Source organism: Tiliqua scincoides, chromosome 3, assembly GCF_035046505.1.
Source record: "Tiliqua scincoides isolate rTilSci1 chromosome 3, rTilSci1.hap2, whole genome shotgun sequence".
NCBI classification, from domain to species: Eukaryota; Metazoa; Chordata; class Lepidosauria; order Squamata; family Scincidae; genus Tiliqua; species Tiliqua scincoides.
In genome coordinates, this window is record NC_089823.1 from 238,932,997 (window position 1) to 238,954,227 (window position 21,231).

Below are 21,231 nucleotides of genomic sequence, written 5' to 3' on the forward strand. Positions count from 1 at the left end.
CCCTCCTGATACTTTCCTATGCTTCAAGATTGATTTCAGGCCTTCAAAACACAGTTCTGGAGAACCTACCCGGGTGAACCCTGGCTCAGATTATGCCTTGCTTAAAGAATCATGAACCGCAGAGAAAGGAATCAAACAGAGAGGGAATCACTCAGATTCTGGCTTGATGAAACAGGGCAGCAAGAGAAGCCTGAAATGCAGTTCAAGCACACGGTCCTTTTAACTGTATCTGCCCTTCCTTTGGCTCTCTGAGTCATTCTTGTGGCCTCTGGTTCCACTTCAGTGCTGATGATGACCTTCAGCTCTATTGTCTTTCCTCTGATCTCACTCATCTTTCCCCAGCTATGCTTTCTTTCCTATTTTCCTTCCTGGTGAGTTCACATTTTAAACACTGAATTCGATACAGCTGAGCTTCTGCTTCCTCCCCTCCCCTTCTTCTCTCTCACTTTCTCTTCCGCTAGCTCAGTTCTGAAGTTTCTGCTACCCTTCAAGCTAGTAGCATCAGTGTTCTCTTTGATGCTTCCTGTACTTCCTCCATGTATCCACCCGGTTGCCAAATCTCATCACTTTCATTTGGAATGCCTATAAAATTGGCTGGCCTGCCTGCCTTTCCTTCATCAGCAAAACCTGCCCTTTCCTGTAGTGATTTCTCACATGAACATTACAATGTTCTTCTGATGGGCCTTCTTGCCTCATCTTTAGGCCTCAAATTCTTCTGCTGTTTTGCCCACTTCTGCCACCACTTCCTGTCTCTTGTCTGCTGTCCACCACAGCTCCCTCTTTCACCTGGTGTTCTGGTTAATTCTGCACATGCGCCGGGAGTGAGACCCACTGAACACAATGGAACTTACTTCTGAGTAAACACACATAGGGTGTCTCATTGTCAGGTTAAATTAGACAGAGAGTATAAGAGAGGAAGATGTCCCAGGGGACAGTGCCAACATTCCAGAAGACCTTCCATATGGAGATCCACCAGGCTTCTAGCAGATTTTCATGGGTGTTTTTAATTCAACAATTCTTTTATTGACTTCTTTTATCCACTGCTTTGCTTTTACACTGGCAAGCTTTTTTGTGCATTTCGTTATTGCTTCATAATGTATCAGCCCAGAATTTTAACCAATTTTCACAAACTCTCATTAATGTCTCTGATCCTTACCTGAATTTCAAAACCAGCTCAGAGAAGAATACTCAGGCCCCTCTCATGCCTCTCTCCCTCTCTCCTCTGTTTGGTTCTCTGTCATTACCCGGTTGAGTTTGACTTGCTAGCAGAAGACACTCAAAATAACTCTGAAATTCACACTGATTCACAGAAGCCTCCCAGTTCCACAGCTTCAGGGACATGCGGTGGGTGGGGAGGCAGATGAGGCACAGCCTCCCCCCTGGACTCCTTCTAATAGCGCCACCACTGTGTGAGGATCACAAGCACTTACAACTAATGCGCTCGCCCTGCTCCTCTGCCCTCCCTGCTCTGGACATGAGTTGTGAGTGCTTGCATGCCTCACATGGCAGCAGTGCTATTCGAAGGACTCCAGTGAGGCTCTGCCTCACCTGTCTTCCCAACCACCGCATGTCCCTGCAAAACTTGAAGAAGTCAGCCAAACAGGTGTCTGATAGCAAAGATGGTTGTCTGCTCTGGTTCAGCTCTCTCCACAAACAGTATGCCTCACCCAGGGAGCCTCTGGTGTGCTCCAAGAACCCTTTTTCAGTCCAGAAATATTCTACCTCTCACCAAAATGACACTAAACTGGGAGGTTTCTAGTGCAAAATCATAAGACTATCAGAAGATTCCTGCTGGTTCAGGCCAAATGCCCATCTAGTCCAGCTTCCTGCGTCTCACAGAGGCCCACCAGATGCCTCAAGGAGTGCCCAAGACAACAAGAGCACAGTCCTATGCCTGGGCAGTGCTGCTCTCAGGTGTGTTGCCAGGGCAGTGACTGTCACAAAAGTGGCATAAGGCATTTTGTGATGGCTGGGAGAGGAAAGGTGCCAGTAGGAAGGCCAACATCAGTGGGTGCTGGGCCTCTGCACTGCTTGGATGATCAGTGGCATTCGCCAATGGTAGGTTCCCCACCAAGGGGCGGGGAGGTGTTTCTGGTTGGGGGAGAGCGCCCTGGAACTGGTCCAGCCCCAGGAGGGGGGCGAGGATGGCAGCCTCAGCTCCCACCAGATCCTATGCCTGAAAGCCCTACTCAACCTATGGTGCCGATCCAAATAGACTCATAGGAACTGCCTGGTCCTCATGGGGGGTAAGGAAACCAAAATTCCTTTACCCCAAGAAAACCTTCGGCTGTCTCCTTGGCCCTATGGGATACATTGGCAGCCATTTAGTTGTTGCTGTACCAGGGGGCTGGCAAGCAGCATAGGATCCAGCTGCCTGCATCCTGGTGCCACCCCCTTGCATCTGGCATTCAGACACAGCCTCCTTCTAAAACCAGGAGGCTGCATGTGCCCATCATGGCCTGTAACCTGTGATGGCCTTTTCCTCCAGAAATCTGTCCAATACCATTTGAAAGGCATGGAGAGCAGGTGCCACCATCACATTCTGTGGCAAGGCGTTCCACAGATTAATTACTGGATTAAATGGGCCCTCCCCTGATCCAGAAGGGTTCTTCTTATGTTCTTAAGTCAGATTTCCATAACCTGGGGAGCCAGTGTACATGATCTCTCAGGAGTAAGTGCCACAGTGTTCAATGGTAATGTTTCAGGTAAGAGTGTACAAGATAGAAGCTGAAGACATGCATTTTTGAAGGGAAGGGGATAAACACTTTGCAAGAGGTATGGAACATCTCCCTAGGTGAAGGACAGGCAACAAGATGGACAACAAGGTGCTTCATTTGAGTCCGAGAGTGTCCCAAGTGAATCTCTGTATACCTCACACATTCACAGGAACCTCCCAGCTAGAATAAACCCTGCTACTGGGAACCACCAGTGAGGCATGACTCAGACTCCGAAATATGGAAAAGCAGCAATGGATGGAGATAATTAATCTGCCTAGTTGGGGGTAGGTTCCAACATGTTCTCCCTCACAAACTTAACAAATTTCCTCCCTCCTCCTCCCTCCTTCCTTAACAAATAACAAATGATCTATTTATATATTTTTTCTGACCTTTGTACTTGGATAAGATCCAGACAAAGAAAGAATAACAAGCAAAAAGGCCAAACAAGCTGTTAGAAGGAAAATCTGGGCCAGGATGCCAGAGGATGGTGTTAAAGCAGCACAAACCGGGGGGGGGGGGCACCTCTCAAAACACACACACACAAGACGCAACACAACACATGCGTATGTGCAGAGTTCTTTGAAAAGCACCACTATCATTTGAGGTGCTCAAGCACTCTCAACCCCTGCACTCCGCCTGGCTTGGCTTCTAAGCCTGTTGGATTTGCCATTGCCCAGAGGAGTAGGCAGCCTACGGCCCACAGGCCAGATCTGGCCTGTGCCCCAAACCAACTGGCCCAAAAAGATATATTCATTCAGCCTGTGGGGATTCCAAGAAAAAGAATTCAGGATGATGAAGTCATTTGGGAGTCGGACTTAAGAACTGGAAGATCCAGGTTCAAATCTCCACTCCTTGTGGTAGCTTCCTGGGTGACCTTGGGCCATTCACTATCTCTCAGCCTCACCTACCTCACAGGGTTGTTGTGGGGACAAAAGGAGGAAACTACGTATGGCCCCCCTGAGCTCCTTGAAGGAAGGCTGGTGTAAAGATGTGAAAAATAAATAAAATAAAAAATTCTCTCTGTAAGGTTTAAAGTGTAAACTGATGAAGGGGAGAAGCTTCTTTTGCATGTCATTCTCTGCCTGAGCATGCTTCTCTCTGGGCCAGTGATTTTCAACCTTTTTCATCTCAAGGCACACTACGAAGGTGCTAAAATGGTCAAGGCACACCATCAGTCTTTTGACAATTGGTAAGACGCACTATGCTGCCTATGGGGTCCTCACATCTCCTTTGGCCCTATTAATATATGACCTTCCTCCAAACTCCCGTAGCACACCTGCAAACCATTCGCGGCACACCAATGTGCCATGGCACAGTGGTTGAAAATGGCTGCTCTGGGCCATACCAAACTCTTTTTTCTTAGGTCTATGGCCGAATTGGGAGGTTTGCACATGCATATTGAATAAACATGTTCTTACCGTTGATGGACCCCATGTCTGGCCTCTAGATGGGTTACCACTCCTGCCCTTGATAGATGAATTGTCAGTATTCCCTGTGTTGTAGCTACCTGTTACCTTCTGTAATGCTGATGGCCTGCTTTGAGTTCAGGATGGTCAATGGATGCCTCACCATAGGAGTGAATGATACAAGATGCCTTTCTGATAGCTGGGGATGTAGCTTCTGGGGTGAATTTGGAGGAGATGACATCCTTCCAGCTGATGGAAGGAGGCAGAGGTAGCAAATGCATTTTTGCTGTTTGAATTTTGACAGAATGAGACAGAGACAAAAGCGAAAAACTGGAGCTATGCGTTGGTGGGAGGGGGGCCTTGGGGTGCAGGAGCTCTGCTTCCAGTGTTCTGCTTCCCAGTTTGCAAAAGAGGCAAATATTACAAAAAACATTTTAAATCCCCAGTGCTGTCTTCTTCAAAGGAAGTCTGAATCTTCTCACTTATAGAAAGTGAGGAGTATGTCACAATTACTACTCTGTACTGTGTGCATGCGAGAGAGAGAGAGAGAGAGAGAGAGAGAGAGAGAGAGAGAGAGAGAGGACTTCAAGCTTGCGAGGTTTATGTTTTGTGTGTGCTAGAATTCTTGTGATGCACCAGTATGTTTTAAATTTGCAAATCAAGAACACATACTTGGGATTTCTTAACACTTAAGGCATAACTCATCTGGGTCACCCTGAGTATGGAATGCAGTCTTGCTTAAGTGCAGTCAAACTCAAAGTTTGTTTTGCTGGTTGGATCAGGTCAAGGTCCACCCCATCTAGCATTTGCACAAATCTCAGCAAGGAACCAGCAGACATGCAGATGTGATACTCCAGGAACCCGTTGGGGTCCAGCAGTGGATCACCACCTAACTACTGCCCAGGCTGCCTTAGAAGGCACCCAGCCTTCTTCTGCAGCTGCACAGTGCAGGGATGATCAGCTACAGATGGTGGACAAGCTGTCTTGTTTTGGGCTCCTTCACTGATCCACTGCAATCCCACCTCCGAATCATCTTCTAGGGATGCCACAGTTCCCAGGGCGTGGATGATGGCTTCCCCAGACTGTAGAAACTGCAAAAACTGTGAAAACCTCTCCACATGCAACACAAAATGATGTCAGGCTTCCTGGCTTGCTGATAGGTTCATTTTCTATGTGTGGGAACCTTTTCTTTTATGAAGGAACACTGTGGCACTCGAGCCTGCAACTGCAGTCTGAAGTGGCACCTAACAGGCATGGCTTAACCATCTCATCTTCTGTTTCTGAGAACCAGGTCAAAGTCCACATTGAAAGTGCATGTTACATGTTAGAAACAGGGTCCCAGCCTGTCCTGAATTGATCTTGGTTGCATAGAGGGAGGGTGGGGTGTGCAGGTGCCTTTCCATTTGCTTAGTGAAAATGAGACAGGAAAAGGGGGGGGGATTCAGTGGAAGGAGTTAATGAGTAGCTGAAGCAACAAGGACAGTTGCTTGCAATCATGATCTTTTCCTTGCAAGCTCTGAGTTTCTGTTTTGTCTTAATGCAATTTCTTTCCTCTTCTGGGAACTGCTGTAAAAACTTAGCAAAGACTAGTGGGTTTTATGGAGCCAGGATGGCTGCACAGAATGTGCAGGCAGAGGGAAGAGGCTGGAGCCCTTCTGGCTAAGTGCCTGTTGTTGGGCTTCATTTGAGGAAGGTCGAGCAATCAGGTTTAGCTAAGAAACTTCTTTTTGGAAAGTTAAAGCTCTAGAATATATCAGTAAAAAGACCGGTTGCTTCTGAGCATAAGCCGAGCGCTGAGCTCTTTCAGTGCTTCCAGCCTCCTGTTTCAGAATCAAGCTTCCTAAGTTGAGAGCAAAGGCAGATGTGAGCCACACTGTGGCTGGGAATTTGCTGCTGGGTATCGCCACGTGTGTATTCTGAGCATGGCCACACATGACAGCAGGCTCAGTTTAGGACCACAGAAGCAGCTGTCCTCATTCTGGCCCTGACACACTATCAGAATGTGCAGACTGTTTAATGATGCTCCGTCATTCGACTGATGAAATCCCGCCTAATATGACTCAAGGGCAAGCACAAATTGATCAGAAATGGAACAGGAAGGCTTGAGCTCACAGTCCAGAAAGGCCAAGCTACCAACTTGCAGCTGAAATACCATTTAGCTAAATGGAGACTTCATGGTTAGGGGCAGTCTATCTTTGAACACCATTGCTTAGGGCTGTTGCCTTCATGCTCCTTTTGTTGGTCTCTTGGAAGAATCAACCTCTCCCTTGTTGGAAAAGGAATTCTGGACTGGACAGACTCTCAGTCTGATCCAGAAAGGCTCTCCTTACAGTTTTTAGTTAGCTCACTGTTATGAAACAATTTCAACTAAATCCTAAACTCCTGTAATCAGTTATTATTAGCAATAATATTGTGCAAAGAGACATTTGTGTGAATATCAGTGATATTCCAGAAATTGAGCTGTGCTTGACTTTCATCCTCAAAGTGCAGGGATAGCTCCCAACCATGACCAATGTGTTTAAAAATAGAATACATCATGCACTGTAACCATAAAAGCCACCTTTTCATCTTGCCTCTTGTATGAGTTCCAGGCTAGCCCCAGTACCAGGCTGCCCACAGGCAGAAGTCTCACCTTCACGTAGTCATATTCACACAGGTAAGAGGATTCCAGGTCAAAATGCATGAAGTAGAGCTTGATTCGAAACCCATCTGGCACAGAAATATTCCAGGTTGCTTCTGAATCACTGGGGTAGGAGTCTGGAAAGTTGGGGGACTGAATCTCCCCAAACATGTCTGTCAACTCAATGGTGTCTGCTTGAATGAGACAGAAGGTGCAGAAGGACCAGACCCATAAGTACCTGTGGGAGCCAAGCAGAGAGACTGTGAGAAGACCCGTTGTGTCTTATGAGACAGGGACATGGATGTACCCGCACATACACACCTACGCCTTGGCACACCCCACAAGACCACGACTTCACATTCCAAAAAATGAAGAATGGATGTTGCTGGCAAGCTGCCTTCTCTCATCCTCATTGTTACTGAAATTCTATGAAGCCCAGTACTGTTACTGGACAAGCAGGTTGCTGCAGGGATGACTTACAACCCATGAAACGTGATTTAAAAGGAAGAAGGGATGGGAAAGAAAATGAGGAAATGCAGGTGCAAAGAGACTGGAGACAGACGAGAGACCTGAGCTGAAGTCTGCCGAAAAGAGGGGTTGCTGCAATGTGGGGTATAAACCCACCCCAGGATGGGCATCAGCTGTTGGCCTGCTTAGGCAGCTGACAGTCCACAGACGAATGGGAACCCACAGCCACTGAGCTTCCAAGAGCCATTGCCTTTTGGCCCAATCCTATCCAGAGCTGTTTATCCAGTCATTGATGACTGGATTAAATTTAATCCATTAAATCCAGGCGTTTATGACTGCGGAACACAGGGAGGAACGGGGGAGGAGACTGGGGAGAAGAGGAGAGGGAGGAGAAGGAACGGGGTGGAGTCTGGAGTGGGAGTCGAGGCCAGGAAGCAGCACCAGCACCAAATAGGGGACATTCTATCCCTCTTTCCTGGCCTCAGGCCACTTACCCGGGATCAACTGGACCAACTGGACTTGCACCAGCAGAGTAGCTGGCGCAGATCCAACTCAGGGCAATAGAGGACATTCCCTTACCTCAAGGAGGCTTCAAAGACCCAACCCCCCCCCCATTTAGCACATACCCTGTGTCATGGCTGCATTGGTGGGGAGGGGGAGACTTAGTTTGGATTGGGCTGTGATTCTCTATTCCTTTATTAAGGACACCTAGTGCAGGATAGTAGCATAGCTAATGATTATGTAGGCCACTGCAAAGCTCAAAATGATGCCCCAGAAGTGATGTCACAACCAGAAGTGATGTCACACCCAGGCTTTTAAAAAAGTGAAAATCAGGGGAAAACCCACCTCTTCTCTCCAGCAGCTCACCACCCACTTTCTCTGCCACCTCCCCCTAGCCAGTGGCATAGCTAAGGCATCTATCTGCTATCTGGGGTCAAAGAAGATTTTGTAGCCTCCCCTCCATGACAAAATCTAATTAAGTAAATAAAAAGTGTGTCCCTTATTGATTAGAGGCACTGTGCTAGGGTGAAGAGGGACAGTTATTCTCCCCCTGCTAAATATAAGAGGAGCACCACTTGAAAAAAATGACTCTTTACCCAGGGAGAATTGTATTATGATACATAGAAATGAGAGCTGACTCATATTAACACTTTATTGGTTCCATGCTGTATCATAATAACATGTCATTGGCTCTCAGAGCACTCATAGGTCAGTTTTGAAATAAAGCAAACCACTTTTTGTTCCATAAGGCAGTTGTGTTTTCTTTTTCTGGTTAATAGGTCATAACTTTTGATAGAATACAGATTTTCCAGTGCTGTTTTGTTTCACTGCATTCTGCATTAAATTACCTTTCGAATGATGTATAACATAGGCCCCAATCCTAACCAACTTTCCAGCACTGACATAGCTGTGCCAATGGGGTGTGTGCTGCATCCTGCAGTTGGGTGGCAGTCATGGAGGCCTCCCCAAGGGAATGTTTGTTCCCTTACCTCGGAGCTACATTGCCCTTATCTTGCTGCTGGCTAGGATTGTGTCCATAATGGTATTATTTGTACATACCAAGGTTTTCACAATTTTGGTCACTAGTGTCAAGCTCAGCTGGTTGCCCCCCTAAAGCTTGTTGCTGGATGCCACTGCTACCCCCTGCACCCCTTTACCACTGGTGCAGGATTTGTCTTCTTCACTACAGTTGCACATGGGGTTAATTGTTTCATTGAACCACCCAACACAACCCAAGGTCACTTTCCTGGTGCATCACCGTCAGCTCAGACTCTATCTGTGAGTTTGTGAAGTTGGGATTGTTTGCCCTGCAATTTGGTAGCCTGTCCGCCCAGTCTGGAGAGGTCCTTTTGGATCTCCTTCAGTCTGTTCTGAATGGTATACCCTGAATTGTTTGGTGCCATCTGCAAACATGGCAACTTTGCTGTTTACCCCTAACTGCTGATAACTTATAACTTAAAAAGCACTGAAGTCAGAGCCTTGGAAGCCCCCCACTTCTTACTCCTCTCCCCTTTGAAAACAGTCTTCCAAGTCTGTTTCCTGTTCATTAATCAGGTTGCCAGTCCATCAAAAGTCTGTATATAGGATCTGTCCTCCCATTCGATGACTGCTGAGTTTCTTCCGGAGCCTTCAGGGACGGACTATGTTAAAAGCTTCTTGAAAGTACAATATCCAGTGGGTGGCCTCTATCCAGGTGATACTTTGCCCCTAGGTCCCTAAGACCTTCATTTTCTTCAGTTGATGTATTTTGACTATTTAGTACATTCTGGCTCTGAGAATTAGGGATTCATTTCATTTCCCAGTTAAACCCACTTCTGCCACAGTCCTGCTCGGTGTTCCATTGCTGGTGAGATGAGGGCAAGGCTTTCTGGTGGGGCACTTTGTGGAATTTCTGCCCTGGAGCAGGGTCAGCCCCCTCCTTCCCTCCCTGCAGTCCCTGGTGCAGGTAGGGCCACTTCCTGGGCCATAATTTCTCCTTCTGAATTTGGCTGATGTTATGTTTTATTTGTAATGGTGCTGTTTATTGTTCTGTTTTAGTGTTTATTTTTTAAAAATATATGGCTCTCTGCTGCGCTTCCACTCCCAGTCGTGGCCTCCAATCATGCTTTTTACAGTTTCTCTTTTTTTAAATGTCAGGATACTGCTCATGCACCTCTCATATATTGTCTACTGTGGGCCTTGGCCTATACCACCTCACAAGGTTGTTGTTAGGATAAAAAGGGAGAATGTCGTGAGAATGGATGATGGCCGGATCCCAAAGGATCTCCTCTATAGAGAACTCGTGCAAGGAAAGCACCCTACAGGTAGACCACAGCTGCGATACAAGGACTGAAGGTTGCCAACAATATATATCCAACAGAATCCCGAACTCCTTGGAGGAAAGGTGGGTGTGCGAGTGTTTGTATTGTATTGGCAACCTTCAGTCTCGAAAGACTATGGTATCGCGCTCTGAAAGGTGTTCTGGCACAGCGTTTAGTGTGGCTGAAAAGGCCAATCCGGGAGTGACAATCCCTTCCACACCGGGAGCAAGTGCAGTCTGTCCCTGGTCTGTCTCCCTGGCTATGGGCCTTCCTTCTTTGCCTCTTAGCCTCAGGCTGTTGGCAAAGTGTCTCTTCAAACTGGGAAAGGCCATGCTGCACAGCCTGCTCCAAGCAGGCCGCTCAGAGGCCAGGGTTTCCCACTTGTTGAGGTCCATCCCTAAGGCCTTCAGATCCTCCTTGCAAATGTCCTTGTATCACAGCTGTGGTCTACCTGTAGGGCGCTTCTTTGCACGAGTTCTCCATAGAGGAGATCCTTTGGATCCGGCCATCATCCATTCTCACGACATGACCAAGCCAACGCAGGCGTCTCTGTTTCAGCAGTGAATACATGCTAGGGATTCCAGCATGTTCCAGGACTGTGTTGTTTGGAACTTTGTCCTGCCAGGTGATGCCGAGGATGCGTCGGAGGCAGCGCATGTGGAAAGCGCTCAGTTTCCTCTCCTGTTGTGAGCGAGTGTGACAGTGCGAGTGTGACAGAGTGTGAATCACACTGTCGATTCTCTGTCGCAGACACTCTGTCGCACACTCAGTGCGAGTGTGACAGAGTATGAATCACATAACTATTATTTGTGTTATAATATTTTTGGTAGTCACCCTTTGTATTGGAGGAAGTGGCATTATAAACAGCGTTACCTTCCTTGATGTCTTGGACCTTGAGTGGGTCCTAAGTGGAAACAGACCAGTCAAGTAAATCAAAGAGTCTTCGCATGTGGAATCGGTGGGACTCGAATCCAGATGAAGGCAGCCAAGTGGCAGAAGGTTTGGGAGCATTCATGAGTAGAGTGCTTATTAGGGGGAGTTATTGGAAGAGCTCCCTTTTTGGTTATTTGAACGGGTGGCCAAGATAGGGGATGCATGAATGGGATGGCAGCGGCCTCATCTGGCTCTCAGTTCAAACAGGGACAATTAGTGAGAAGGAGTGGGAAGGCCTGGGCCTCTCTTCCTCGGCATCATCAGAGGTTTGTAACAAGCAGCCTGTAAGAGTCCCTCTCCGACCACAGAAGCAACAAGCCAAGGGAAAAATCTGCTCAGAATATGGAGGGCTACACATGGACAGCTCTCTCTCTCCTTTCTCCCCCCCCCCACCTCTTCACCGGAGGTTTTCAACTGGGGCTAATAGCAGCTGCAGTGGTATGTGTCTTTTGGCTCTTGTGTTTTACCAATATTGAGAGGACAAAATCAGGCCTCTGCCTGAAGCAGCATACACTGGTTGATACATGGAGAAGGCCACTGCTAAGGTCCTGGCCTTTATCCGATAGGTGCTGCGTTGCAGGCAAACATGCAGCAGGTGCAGTTTACTGCCGTGAATATACTGAGATAGAGAAGAGGCATCAGTTGGATCTCTGCCTGTCCCATTGTCATAAGCTACAGGGCCTCCATCAAGAAACAACTGGCAGAAGCAGTGGCATAGCCAGAGGGGGTGCAAAGCACTAAGTTTTGCAGGGAGCCTCACCACAGTGTGCAAGAGCCACTCCCCCTCCCCTTTGGAAGCATTCCAGGCGGTGGGAGCAAAACAGAGGCTTACTTTCATGCCTTTTGGGAATTCCACAGATCTGGGATGCTGGCTGGACAGGGAAACACTCTCGCCCAGGTGAGCCGGAGCACCGCTGCTGTGTGAGGTATGCAAGCACCCGCAACCCGCGTGCTTTGCACCCCCTCTAGCTACACCACTACATGCTGTGTGTGGGTTGTGAGTTCTTGTGCACCTCACATGGTGGTGGTGCTTTTTGAAGGACTCCAGGCTCTGCTTTACCTGCCATCCCCATCCACTGCCTGTTCCTGCTTCCCCGAAATGCCTGCTTCCTGACAGGGGAGTCTGAACAATTGCAAAGCCACCCTGAAGGCCTTTGACTTCAGCCTGGCATTCGTTGTTGGGGTGCAGCTGGTTGGTGGAAAGTTTGAGTTTCAGGCAGCTTTCACACGCTTTCATTTTAACTAGCCTTTGAAATTTTTTTCAAAATTATATAATAAAAAATGATGGATCTCCTGTAACAGAGCTCGTTTAAAAAGTAGAAAACAAGTCATCTCTCCTCACTTAATTCTTGTATGTTTGTTATAATATTGAATACAGGGTCTAAAATGCCATGCAGGTCTCCAGTACTGACCATAAATGTAATTCTGGTGACCAGCACAGCAGGGAAGGTCTCAACGATGCTTCACTGACAATTTACAGGGAAGGCACTGCTCATTTCCTTTTGTCATTTGTAGAAAAGTAAGAACATAGAACAGCCCCACTGGATCAGGCCATAGGCCCATCTAGTCCAGCTTCTGTATCTCACAGCGGCCCACCAAATGCCCCAGGGAGCACACCAGATAACAAGAGACCTGCATCCTGGTGCCTCTCCTTGCATCTGGCATTCTGACATAACCCATTTCTAAAATCAGGAGGTTGCGCATACACATCATGGCTTGTACCCCGTAATGGATTTTTCCTCCAGAAACTTGTCCAAATCCCTTTTAAAGGCATCTAGGCTAGACGCCAGCACCACATCCTGTGGCAAGGAGTTCCACAGACCGACCACATTGCTGAGTAAAAAAATATTTTCTTGTGTCTGTCCTAACCCGCCCAACACTCAATTTTAGTGGATGTCCCCTGGTTCTGGTATTATGTGAGAGTGTAAAGAGCACCTCCCTATCCACTCTGTCCATCCCCTGCATAATTTTGTATGTCTCAATCATGTCCCCCCTCAGGCGTCTCTTTTCTAGGCTGAAGAGGCCCAAACGCCATAGCCTTTCCTCATAAGGAAGGTGCCCCAGCCCCGAAATCATCTTAGTCGCTCTCTTTTGCACCTTTTCCATTTTCACTATGTCTTCTATTTCCACTAAGTATAGAAAGAGATTGGTGTAAAGTTTATTTGTATGCTTTGTTTGCATTTTAACCATAAAATTTGTGTGACCTTTATTTTTATTTTATTTTAAATTCATTATTTCTCTTTACATCTTATTTTACTTTAATGATTCACAGCCCAATCCTATCCAATTTTCCAGAACTGGTCCAACCGCAATGCAGCCCCGGGGTAAGGGAACAAATGTTCCCATACCTTAAGGAGGCCTCTGTGACTGCATTCCTCAACACAGAAAGCAGTGCGTACCCCATAGGCAGAGCAGCACTGGCACTGGAAAATTGGATAGGATTGGGCCCTCATTTCTTGGAACATGAGTTAATGCCAATAGAAGGTCTCTCTCTAAATAAAATAAATAAATTTAATTGAAAGGCCACCAACAGATTAGGGGAAGAGAGGCCTCTTTCCAAACAGTGCTAGCCTGTGTCTTTCACTTGGAGGGGAGGGGAGAGCTTGCCTGTTGTGTACATGCAAAGGCACACATGCCCTCAGCCACCCCTCCTTTGTAGCCTTCTCACCTTTAGACTATCAGATGGAGCATGGCAAGAATGCCAAGTGACCTGTGGGCTACTAGAAAGAAATAGAAACAACTGATGGCTACCAAGGGTAGCCAAAATGTCAGAAACTCCATAAAACTGACCAACAACGTTTGGTGCTCAGTGTTCTAATTCTGTCAATATTAAATCAACAATTTACCATATCGGTGATTTTTAGGTATGGGTGCTCTGTGCCTTTAGACTGCAGTCCAATGTACACTCACCTGGGAGTAAGTCCCACTGAACTCAATGGGACTTACTTCTGAGTAGACATGCCTAGGATTGCACTGCTGCTGAAATTCAACTGGTGACACATGCACGGGGAGGGGCTCTGGTACAGTGGCAGAGCAAATGCCTTCATTGCAGAAGGTCTCAGGTTCAGTCCCTGGCAATTCTAGATGGGGCTGGGAACACCACCCCCATCTGACACCCTGCAGGGCCTGCTGCAAGGAACTGACTCACTAGAAGGCAGCTTCATTTTCTGGGCTATGTAAATAAATTGTAAAACACACAATTATCATACCCTAAATCTGTCAAAACAAGAATACTGCAAAGCTTGAAAGCTTGTGACCCTCTTAACCCAGTCCTTAGAAGGGCTCCCTGAATGCTGTCAATCACGGACAAAGTAAATCTGCAGACTGGAGGGGCAGCCTGAACACATCTAACAACTGGAGGCTGCATATAGTCACTTTTAGGGGCAGGCTGATATTTGCCACGGCATCACTGCCTATTTTAAAACTTTTATTCTAGTTTAAAAATCAATTGCGATTTAAGACAAAGTGGGTGCCAGATCATTAGTGCCAGGAACAGGGGACACCAGATCAGATCAGGGCAGGCACCAAACTTTCTGTGGCTTGCCACACAATCCTGTGTGTGTGTGCGCTCAGAAGTAAGTCTTGTTGAATTCAATGGAAAATGTGTACAGGATTGCAGCCTCTGTCTCTCTGGGCTTTGGCACGGCCATAGAGCAGAGAGCACAGCCAAACTATACCTGTAATCACCCCACAAATGGAAGTTTTCACAAAGGAAAAATAGTTTTTTTCCATTTCCAGTTGGAAATCCTTGAAAAGAAATGTCCTTGAAATGTGATCATAAACCCCTCATTGCTTAGCATGCAACATGGTTTCTCTCATTCCTTTTCCAGCCCACATGAACAACATCCACAAGTGGTGCATTTCAGGCAAAGGGTAGTCCAAGCTGTCACTTCTGGAAGCATGTCCAGAAAGCGCAGAACCGGCAAGCATCAGAGTCAAACCTTTCTAGTGAAGCCTCTTCTCAGCCCCCCCCTCCCCACTGCAAACCTGCCACAGGGGGTGGAGGGCAGATTTCCCTGCCAATCTTTCATGGCAAAAAACTCACCTCATTTTCCCCCCAGGATCCACAGCTCTTGGTGCCTCTTGGTCTGATTTTGCAAGAGGGTGGTGTATTGATGTCGGTTTCTGTTGTCCCAAATGCTCAGCTGTCTGGTTTATCTTTGTTCAGAGATTTGTGTATGTGGGAGAGAATGTGTGTGTGTGTAAAAGAGAAACAGAGAGAGAGAGAGAGAGAGAGAGAGAGAGAGAGAGAGAGAGAGACTGTCTGTGTGTGTGTGTGTCTGGGGTTCTCTGGCATTCCCCATGCAGGTCACGCCTTCCCCTCCCTGCAACAGGCACTCCCCCCTCCCCATACCCAAATCTGCACACACACCAAACGTGCAAACCTGCCAGGGCTCAGTCTCTCTCCCCTTCAGCCACCCTCTTCCAGCCACCCCACGGCTCCTTTCTAATGAGGATGTCTCCTTCATGGCAGCACAAGCACAAGGAAGCGCAAGTTAGGAATTTATCTTCTGCAGTCAGCACAGTTGTGTGTTGTCAAATCCACTCCCTGAGGCTGTTTGGCCAGATGGCTTCAAAACAATCCAACAGTTGCTTCTCAACAGGGTACAAGAAGCATTTGCAAAAGGAAAGCCCTGCCCAGAATGTTGACAGCATCCCTCCCCCAGTCGAAGAGGGGATCCAGGGCCCAGAGCATGTGTGCTCCAAGCAAGGGTTCTTGGCAGTTTCAGAGGGAGTCAGGCAGATCTCTAACCTTGCGTGCAGGAATTTATCTTTGTATGACATCCATCTCATCCGCCCGGAGAAAATGCATGGAAGGAGCCATAGATCAGCAGCAGAGCATCCAGGTTGTACGTGCTGAAATTCCCAGATCTGCAACAAGCGCCTGAGGAAGGGCAGCAAACTAGCACCTGAAGCTCCAACCTGATCCCCAAGACAACTATGTCTGTTCTCTAAAGCCCCCCCCCCCCATGTGAATAAGTCTTTGTTAACAAGTTTACTGAAGGGTCCACTTGCAAGATTGGCCATGTAGAACACCCCAAGGCAGCACAGCAGCCTTGAAGCTCACCTGCGGGGCTGGGCTGGCTGCTGAACAAGAAAGAAGGAGGCTGACTCGGGCACCAACTGACCCACAGTCAAGTGCTCTACTACTGAGTGATGCTCCTTTAAGCAGAGGTTTACGAGGCCTGATACATGGCCTTAGAATAAATGAGACGAGTCTAGTCCTGTAATGTTTCCAGCTGTGGTGTAGTTTTCTTAATAAATAATGGGGGGAGGGCTGTAAAACAGGGCAAAACTGGAGTGGAGGGTTAGCTTCATGCCCAATCCTATGAGCTGATTGTGCTGCTGGAACTCACGTTCTGCTGGCACAGTGTGAGTTATGGTGGTCACAAAATGACCTGCCATTCTGCACAGCTGGGCCACTGCCAGAGCCAGTGAGTGGCCATGGATGTGTGCCAGTGGCCTTTGGAGAAGCCCCAGTGCCAGGAATTCAGCATGGGGTGGGCAGGTGGCAAGGAGAGGGGAAGAATGAGACAGAGACAGGCGTGGGAAGGGGTGGGTGTCAGTATTGCCTGCAGCGCACTCTGCCAATATGCAGTCCCCCTTCCTGGTCTCATTCCACCTACCTGGTTCCACTCAAACTTGTGCCAGCAAAATGGTGAGGGTCTGAGTAGACCCAGTGGGGCAGCAAGGGCTTACTCTGGGGCAAGGGAGCATATGTTCCCTTACCTGGAGGAGACCTCTGGGAATGCTCTAGGACAGGGGTGTCCAAAGATTTTGGCAAGAGGGCCACATCGTCTCTCTGACACTGTGTTGGGGGGCCAGGAGGAAAAAGAATTAATTTACATTTAAAATTTGAATAAATTTACATACGTTTACATAAATGTGTATATTAAAGATGAACTTCTATGAATGAATGAAGGTCTTGCGATAGCTCCAGGCCTATAAAAGGCCCGGCACAAAGCAAGGCTGGCCTTTCCCTCGCTGCCTCTGCTGCATCACAGACGTGAAACAGCAAGCAGTGGAGGGAGCCCTCGTCCCACAGCTCCCGCGAGAGGTCAAACAGCCGCCCTCATGCTGAGAGCAGTTGCGTCGGGCCAGTATGGGCTCCAGCAAATCTCTCATTGGAGACCGGGGGCTCCCTGAGGGCCGCATTGGGAGTCCTCGAGGGCCGCAAGTGGCCCCAGGGCCGGGGCTTGGGCACCCCTGCTCTAGGGTGCTGCATGCTGATCAGGCTGTTAGTTCTTTACCCCCCACCATGTTGTTTGATCCTGACTGCCATTTTTTGATGGGAACATGCATCCACGGATAGGGGCAGTCTAAAATGATAAAAGCAAAATAACACCACCATAACCCGAAACTGGGTTTATAAAACGACAAAACGCGGTATCCTGCTCAGTTAACGAAATAACACCGCCATGTACCTAATCAAGTGACTGCGGAGTGTCTGTGCCTGCTGACAGCCACAGGCATAAAAACATATGTACCACCTATACGACAGTGATTACATGCCAGAAAAATGGCAGCAAGTGGGAGGGATTGCTTGCACAGTGCAGCACCTGCAACACTGCATCTCCCTGTAGTTATGCTACTGAGTTGCTGCCTCTTGTGGACAGGAACACTGACTTTCCTGCAGGGTTGCAGGGATTATTTGACCGCAATGCACACTCACAAAATGCACTCCAAATGCTGGCCATTATTATGACCTCTGGAAGGAGCTGGAGGAGCCCAGGCCCTCTCAATCGAGCTCTAGGGACAGCTGCTCTGTTGGCACTCGCTGATCATAAGACAGGTGATTCTCTTCACACGCACTGAGGTGGGAAGCCAAGTGGAATTTGGAATCCGCTGGCATCAAGCACACGGGGCCTTAATTATTATTTCTTGCAGAAAAATGAGGATGGTGATTACCTCTGGGGAGCCTGCCGCAGCAATGGGTGGTGCAAAAAAAAAAAAAAAAAAGCAATGTGGAAAACAAAAACTTTGCTCCTCCGGATAGCTGTCTAAGTGGCACAACGCATGAAAGAGAGAGGAGCTAGTGGCGTGAAATCAGTTAAAGGGCTGAATGAGACTTGATGAGGCAGCACATTTGTGGTGAATGTGCCTGTCCCAATCATGTATTTGGGGCTAGATTGACTGCAACAGAAGTGCAAGCTGGTGATAGGAACGGAACTGTCACTGTCCCTCCCGTCCTGTGCTTCATCACTGCAGACACCTTTCTTCCTACCCAGCTCTCATGATGCAGGACAGACCAAGGAGAAAAAGGTCTGGACTTCAGGGAGGTGCAGTGGTTGGGGAGGCAAGTGAGGCAGAGCCTCCCCACCTTAGTCTTCAAAGACCTGATGAGACCTGATGCACACAGCACCCATGTAGCTTTGCAGGTGGGTTGTGTGTTCTTGCACACCTCCCACGGCACTGGCGCTTTTTGAAGGACTACAGTGGGGAGACTCTGCCTCACCTGTGCCCCAACCATCACTGAACCTGCTGAACTCAAACAGCCCTAAAACTCAAACTAAAAAAGAAACTCAAACAGCCCTAATATCCTCCTATTTTGATCCCTGCCAGTCCATGGAGGGAAAGGGGGCAGGGAGGCTTTGTCCAAAGCCACTGTCTTCTGTATTCTTACTTTGTAAGTTCTGGGACTGAGCCTTGGCACTGAAATGAGGTAAGTTCTGGCTCAGTTAAGTCCCCAATGCAGGACTTTATTCATTTGGGCTCAAACCAGTGGAGCCTCACCACAGTGTGCAAGTGGCCCCTCCCCTTCGGAACTAGGTGAATGCCTCTGTTTTGTTCTCCCTGCCCAGATGGGCTCCAAAGGGAATGGGCTGCTTGCAAGCTGTGGTGAGGCTCCCTGCAAAACTTAGTGCTTTGTACCTCCTCTAGCTACTCCACTGGTTCAAAACTAAGGTGACACGTTCTGCTTTTCCTGTTAAAATGAACACAATGTTTTTAAGGGTGATTATGGAGCTGAAATAATATTTGTTCAAAGTTCTGGATCTGGCATGGTCCTAGAATTCAAAATGGTGACGATCTGACTCTGCAGTGACACAACCAGAACCAAAGAATGCTTTGCCTTCAAAAGCACTGATCTATTCATATGCAGATTGATGCAGATTTATGGCCCAATCCTATCTGGGCCATATGGTGATGGATCTTGCCATCTGACTCCTGTAAGTTTCAGGCTGATAGCATGAAAACCGCTCCACCATTCTGAGGGCTGGGCATGCCAACGCAAATGGCTGGAGGTTGTGCGTGGGTGCCACTGGTCTGCAGAAACTCCACCACCCTCTGCTGTCGCCAGTAGCAGGGGGGGTAATTCAGGGTCGGAGGGGAAGGTGGCTCTAGTGGATCCTATACCTCCGTTGATGGCCGGACCTGCCCCCATAGTCTGCTCAGACTTATGCTAGCTAAAGAGCTGGCATGAGCCTGTGGAGACCCTTTGGAGACCAGGCAGCCTCTGGAGAAGTATGTAAAAATGTTCTTTACTTCCCTCTCCTGGGCTGTCTAGTCTCCTGCCAGCCATCACATGCAGCTCCATCAGCAGAGCTGTGTACTCTGGACTGGCAGGGCTAGGACTGGGTTCATAATTAATGGCAATTTTATTTAATCAGGCGACATTAACAGTATAAATAACTTTTTTAAAAAAACTTTCTTTGATGTGGGGGAGAAGGCAGAATGTCCTGTCTCCCTTCAGCCTTTGCTACTTCGTCTTTGACTTGCCAAGGGTGCCCTCTTCAGGCAAAGAGGAGATATGACTGCATGCTCAATAGATGGATCGCGATCTACCGGTAGATCGCGAGGCAAAATGAGTAGATCGCCAAGTGCCGACCCCCCCCTTCAGGTGCCTCTGGGAGGAAACGCCGGGAGTAAGGCCCATTGTACTCAATGGGGCTTACTCCCAGGTAAGTGTGGCTAGGATTGCAGCCTCACAGCCTAATCCTAGGCATGTCTACTCAGGAGTAAGTCCTGTTATACTCAGTGGGGCTCAAGGTACACCAACATACATTGTACACATAAATGTTATATGTTATGATGGCGTGAACATTGTAAAAAAAACTCTGGTAGATCTCCAGGCCTTGCTGGGTTTCAAAGTAGCTCTCGAGCCAAAAAAGTGTGAGCACCCCTGCTGTAATAGAGTGGTTCTCACACATTCAGCACCGGGACCCACTTTTTAGGATAAGAATTTGTCGGGACCCACCGGAAGTGATGTCATGACCGGAAGTGACGTCATCAAGCAGGAACATTTTTAACAATCCTAGGCTGCAATCCTACCTACACTTACCCAGGAATAAGTCCCATTGACTATCATTGTTAAAAAAATATACATAATAGTTTGTTCAAACTACAGGTCTGTAACATTTCCCCAAATACAGTCACATACCATGGTAGCATCAAGTCTAAGATATTAAAAATAAAATCTTGAAATGAATGGGGACCCACCTGAAATTGGCTCGCGACCCACAGTTTGAGAAACACTGCTGTAATAGTACCTGTTCTATTGTGCTGAGCTTAGAGCACCACCAGGGGTGCAGTCAAGGGGGAGAATGGCGGGGGGGGGGGGAAGCAAAGCTTTGGGAGTTTTTTTTTAAAGCAGGAGTGGAGGTGTCATCAGCAGGAGCATTCAAGTACTGCCTTTGAAACATTTTCAAAGGACCTGAGAAGATACATTAGGCTCAGCAGGAGGCAAACTGAGAAATTTGCCTAGGGGCAGACATTACTTTTTAGGCCATCGCATTTCCCTAATAGACAATATGTCGCTCGTATTACATTAGGGCCACAATCCTATGCAAATGTACATTAGGAGTAAATCTGCCTACAGTTTGTGTGTGCTTGTTATGTTGCTGCTGTGTCATCATGACCAGGAACTGAAAAGTCCAGGAAAGGACATTTAATGCTTTGCAACTGGCTGATGACGGTGAACCTGGCACAGGAGTGCCCTGTACTGACAATACACCGCCACACACACCAGTTGCATCAGGCTGCCACCTGCCTAATCTTGTGGCTTCATTAGTGCCAGGTCACAGCCCTGGCATCAGTAGTCAGTGCCACATCTTTGCCTGGGGCATATGATGAAGGTGCCACAAACTGGTTTGGAGCACTTTTCTTTTCTCCTCCTGTAACTAGTACACGTCCCTACATGTCAAGTACAAGGGATAGTTGAATTCCGATAAGCTGGAGAAATCCTTCCAATCCCAGGCCCCCAGAGCCTGACCTTGGCACTTTGCCTTGAGTGTGTGTCTGTGGTTGACACCTGCTGGTGCAGAGGAAGAGTTTGATGCTGTCACCCT

The 21,231-nt window shown here is 47.9% G+C and overlaps 1 protein-coding gene across 1 annotated transcript in view; it reads right to left on the reverse strand.

The window, feature by feature from the left end:
- MASP1 (MBL associated serine protease 1) overlaps positions 1-15,095 on the reverse strand; it is a 76,669-nt gene extending 61,574 nt beyond the window's left edge. Inside the window, exons 1-2 of the mRNA XM_066619215.1 lie at positions 14,991-15,095; positions 6,756-6,981 (exon numbers count right to left, since the gene is read on the reverse strand). Of these exons, the coding sequence (XP_066475312.1) occupies positions 6,756-6,981; positions 14,991-14,995 (231 nt within the window). The 5' untranslated portion in view covers positions 14,996-15,095. The remainder of the gene's footprint in view (positions 1-6,755; positions 6,982-14,990) is intronic.
- Positions 15,096-21,231: the final 6,136 nt, after the last annotated feature.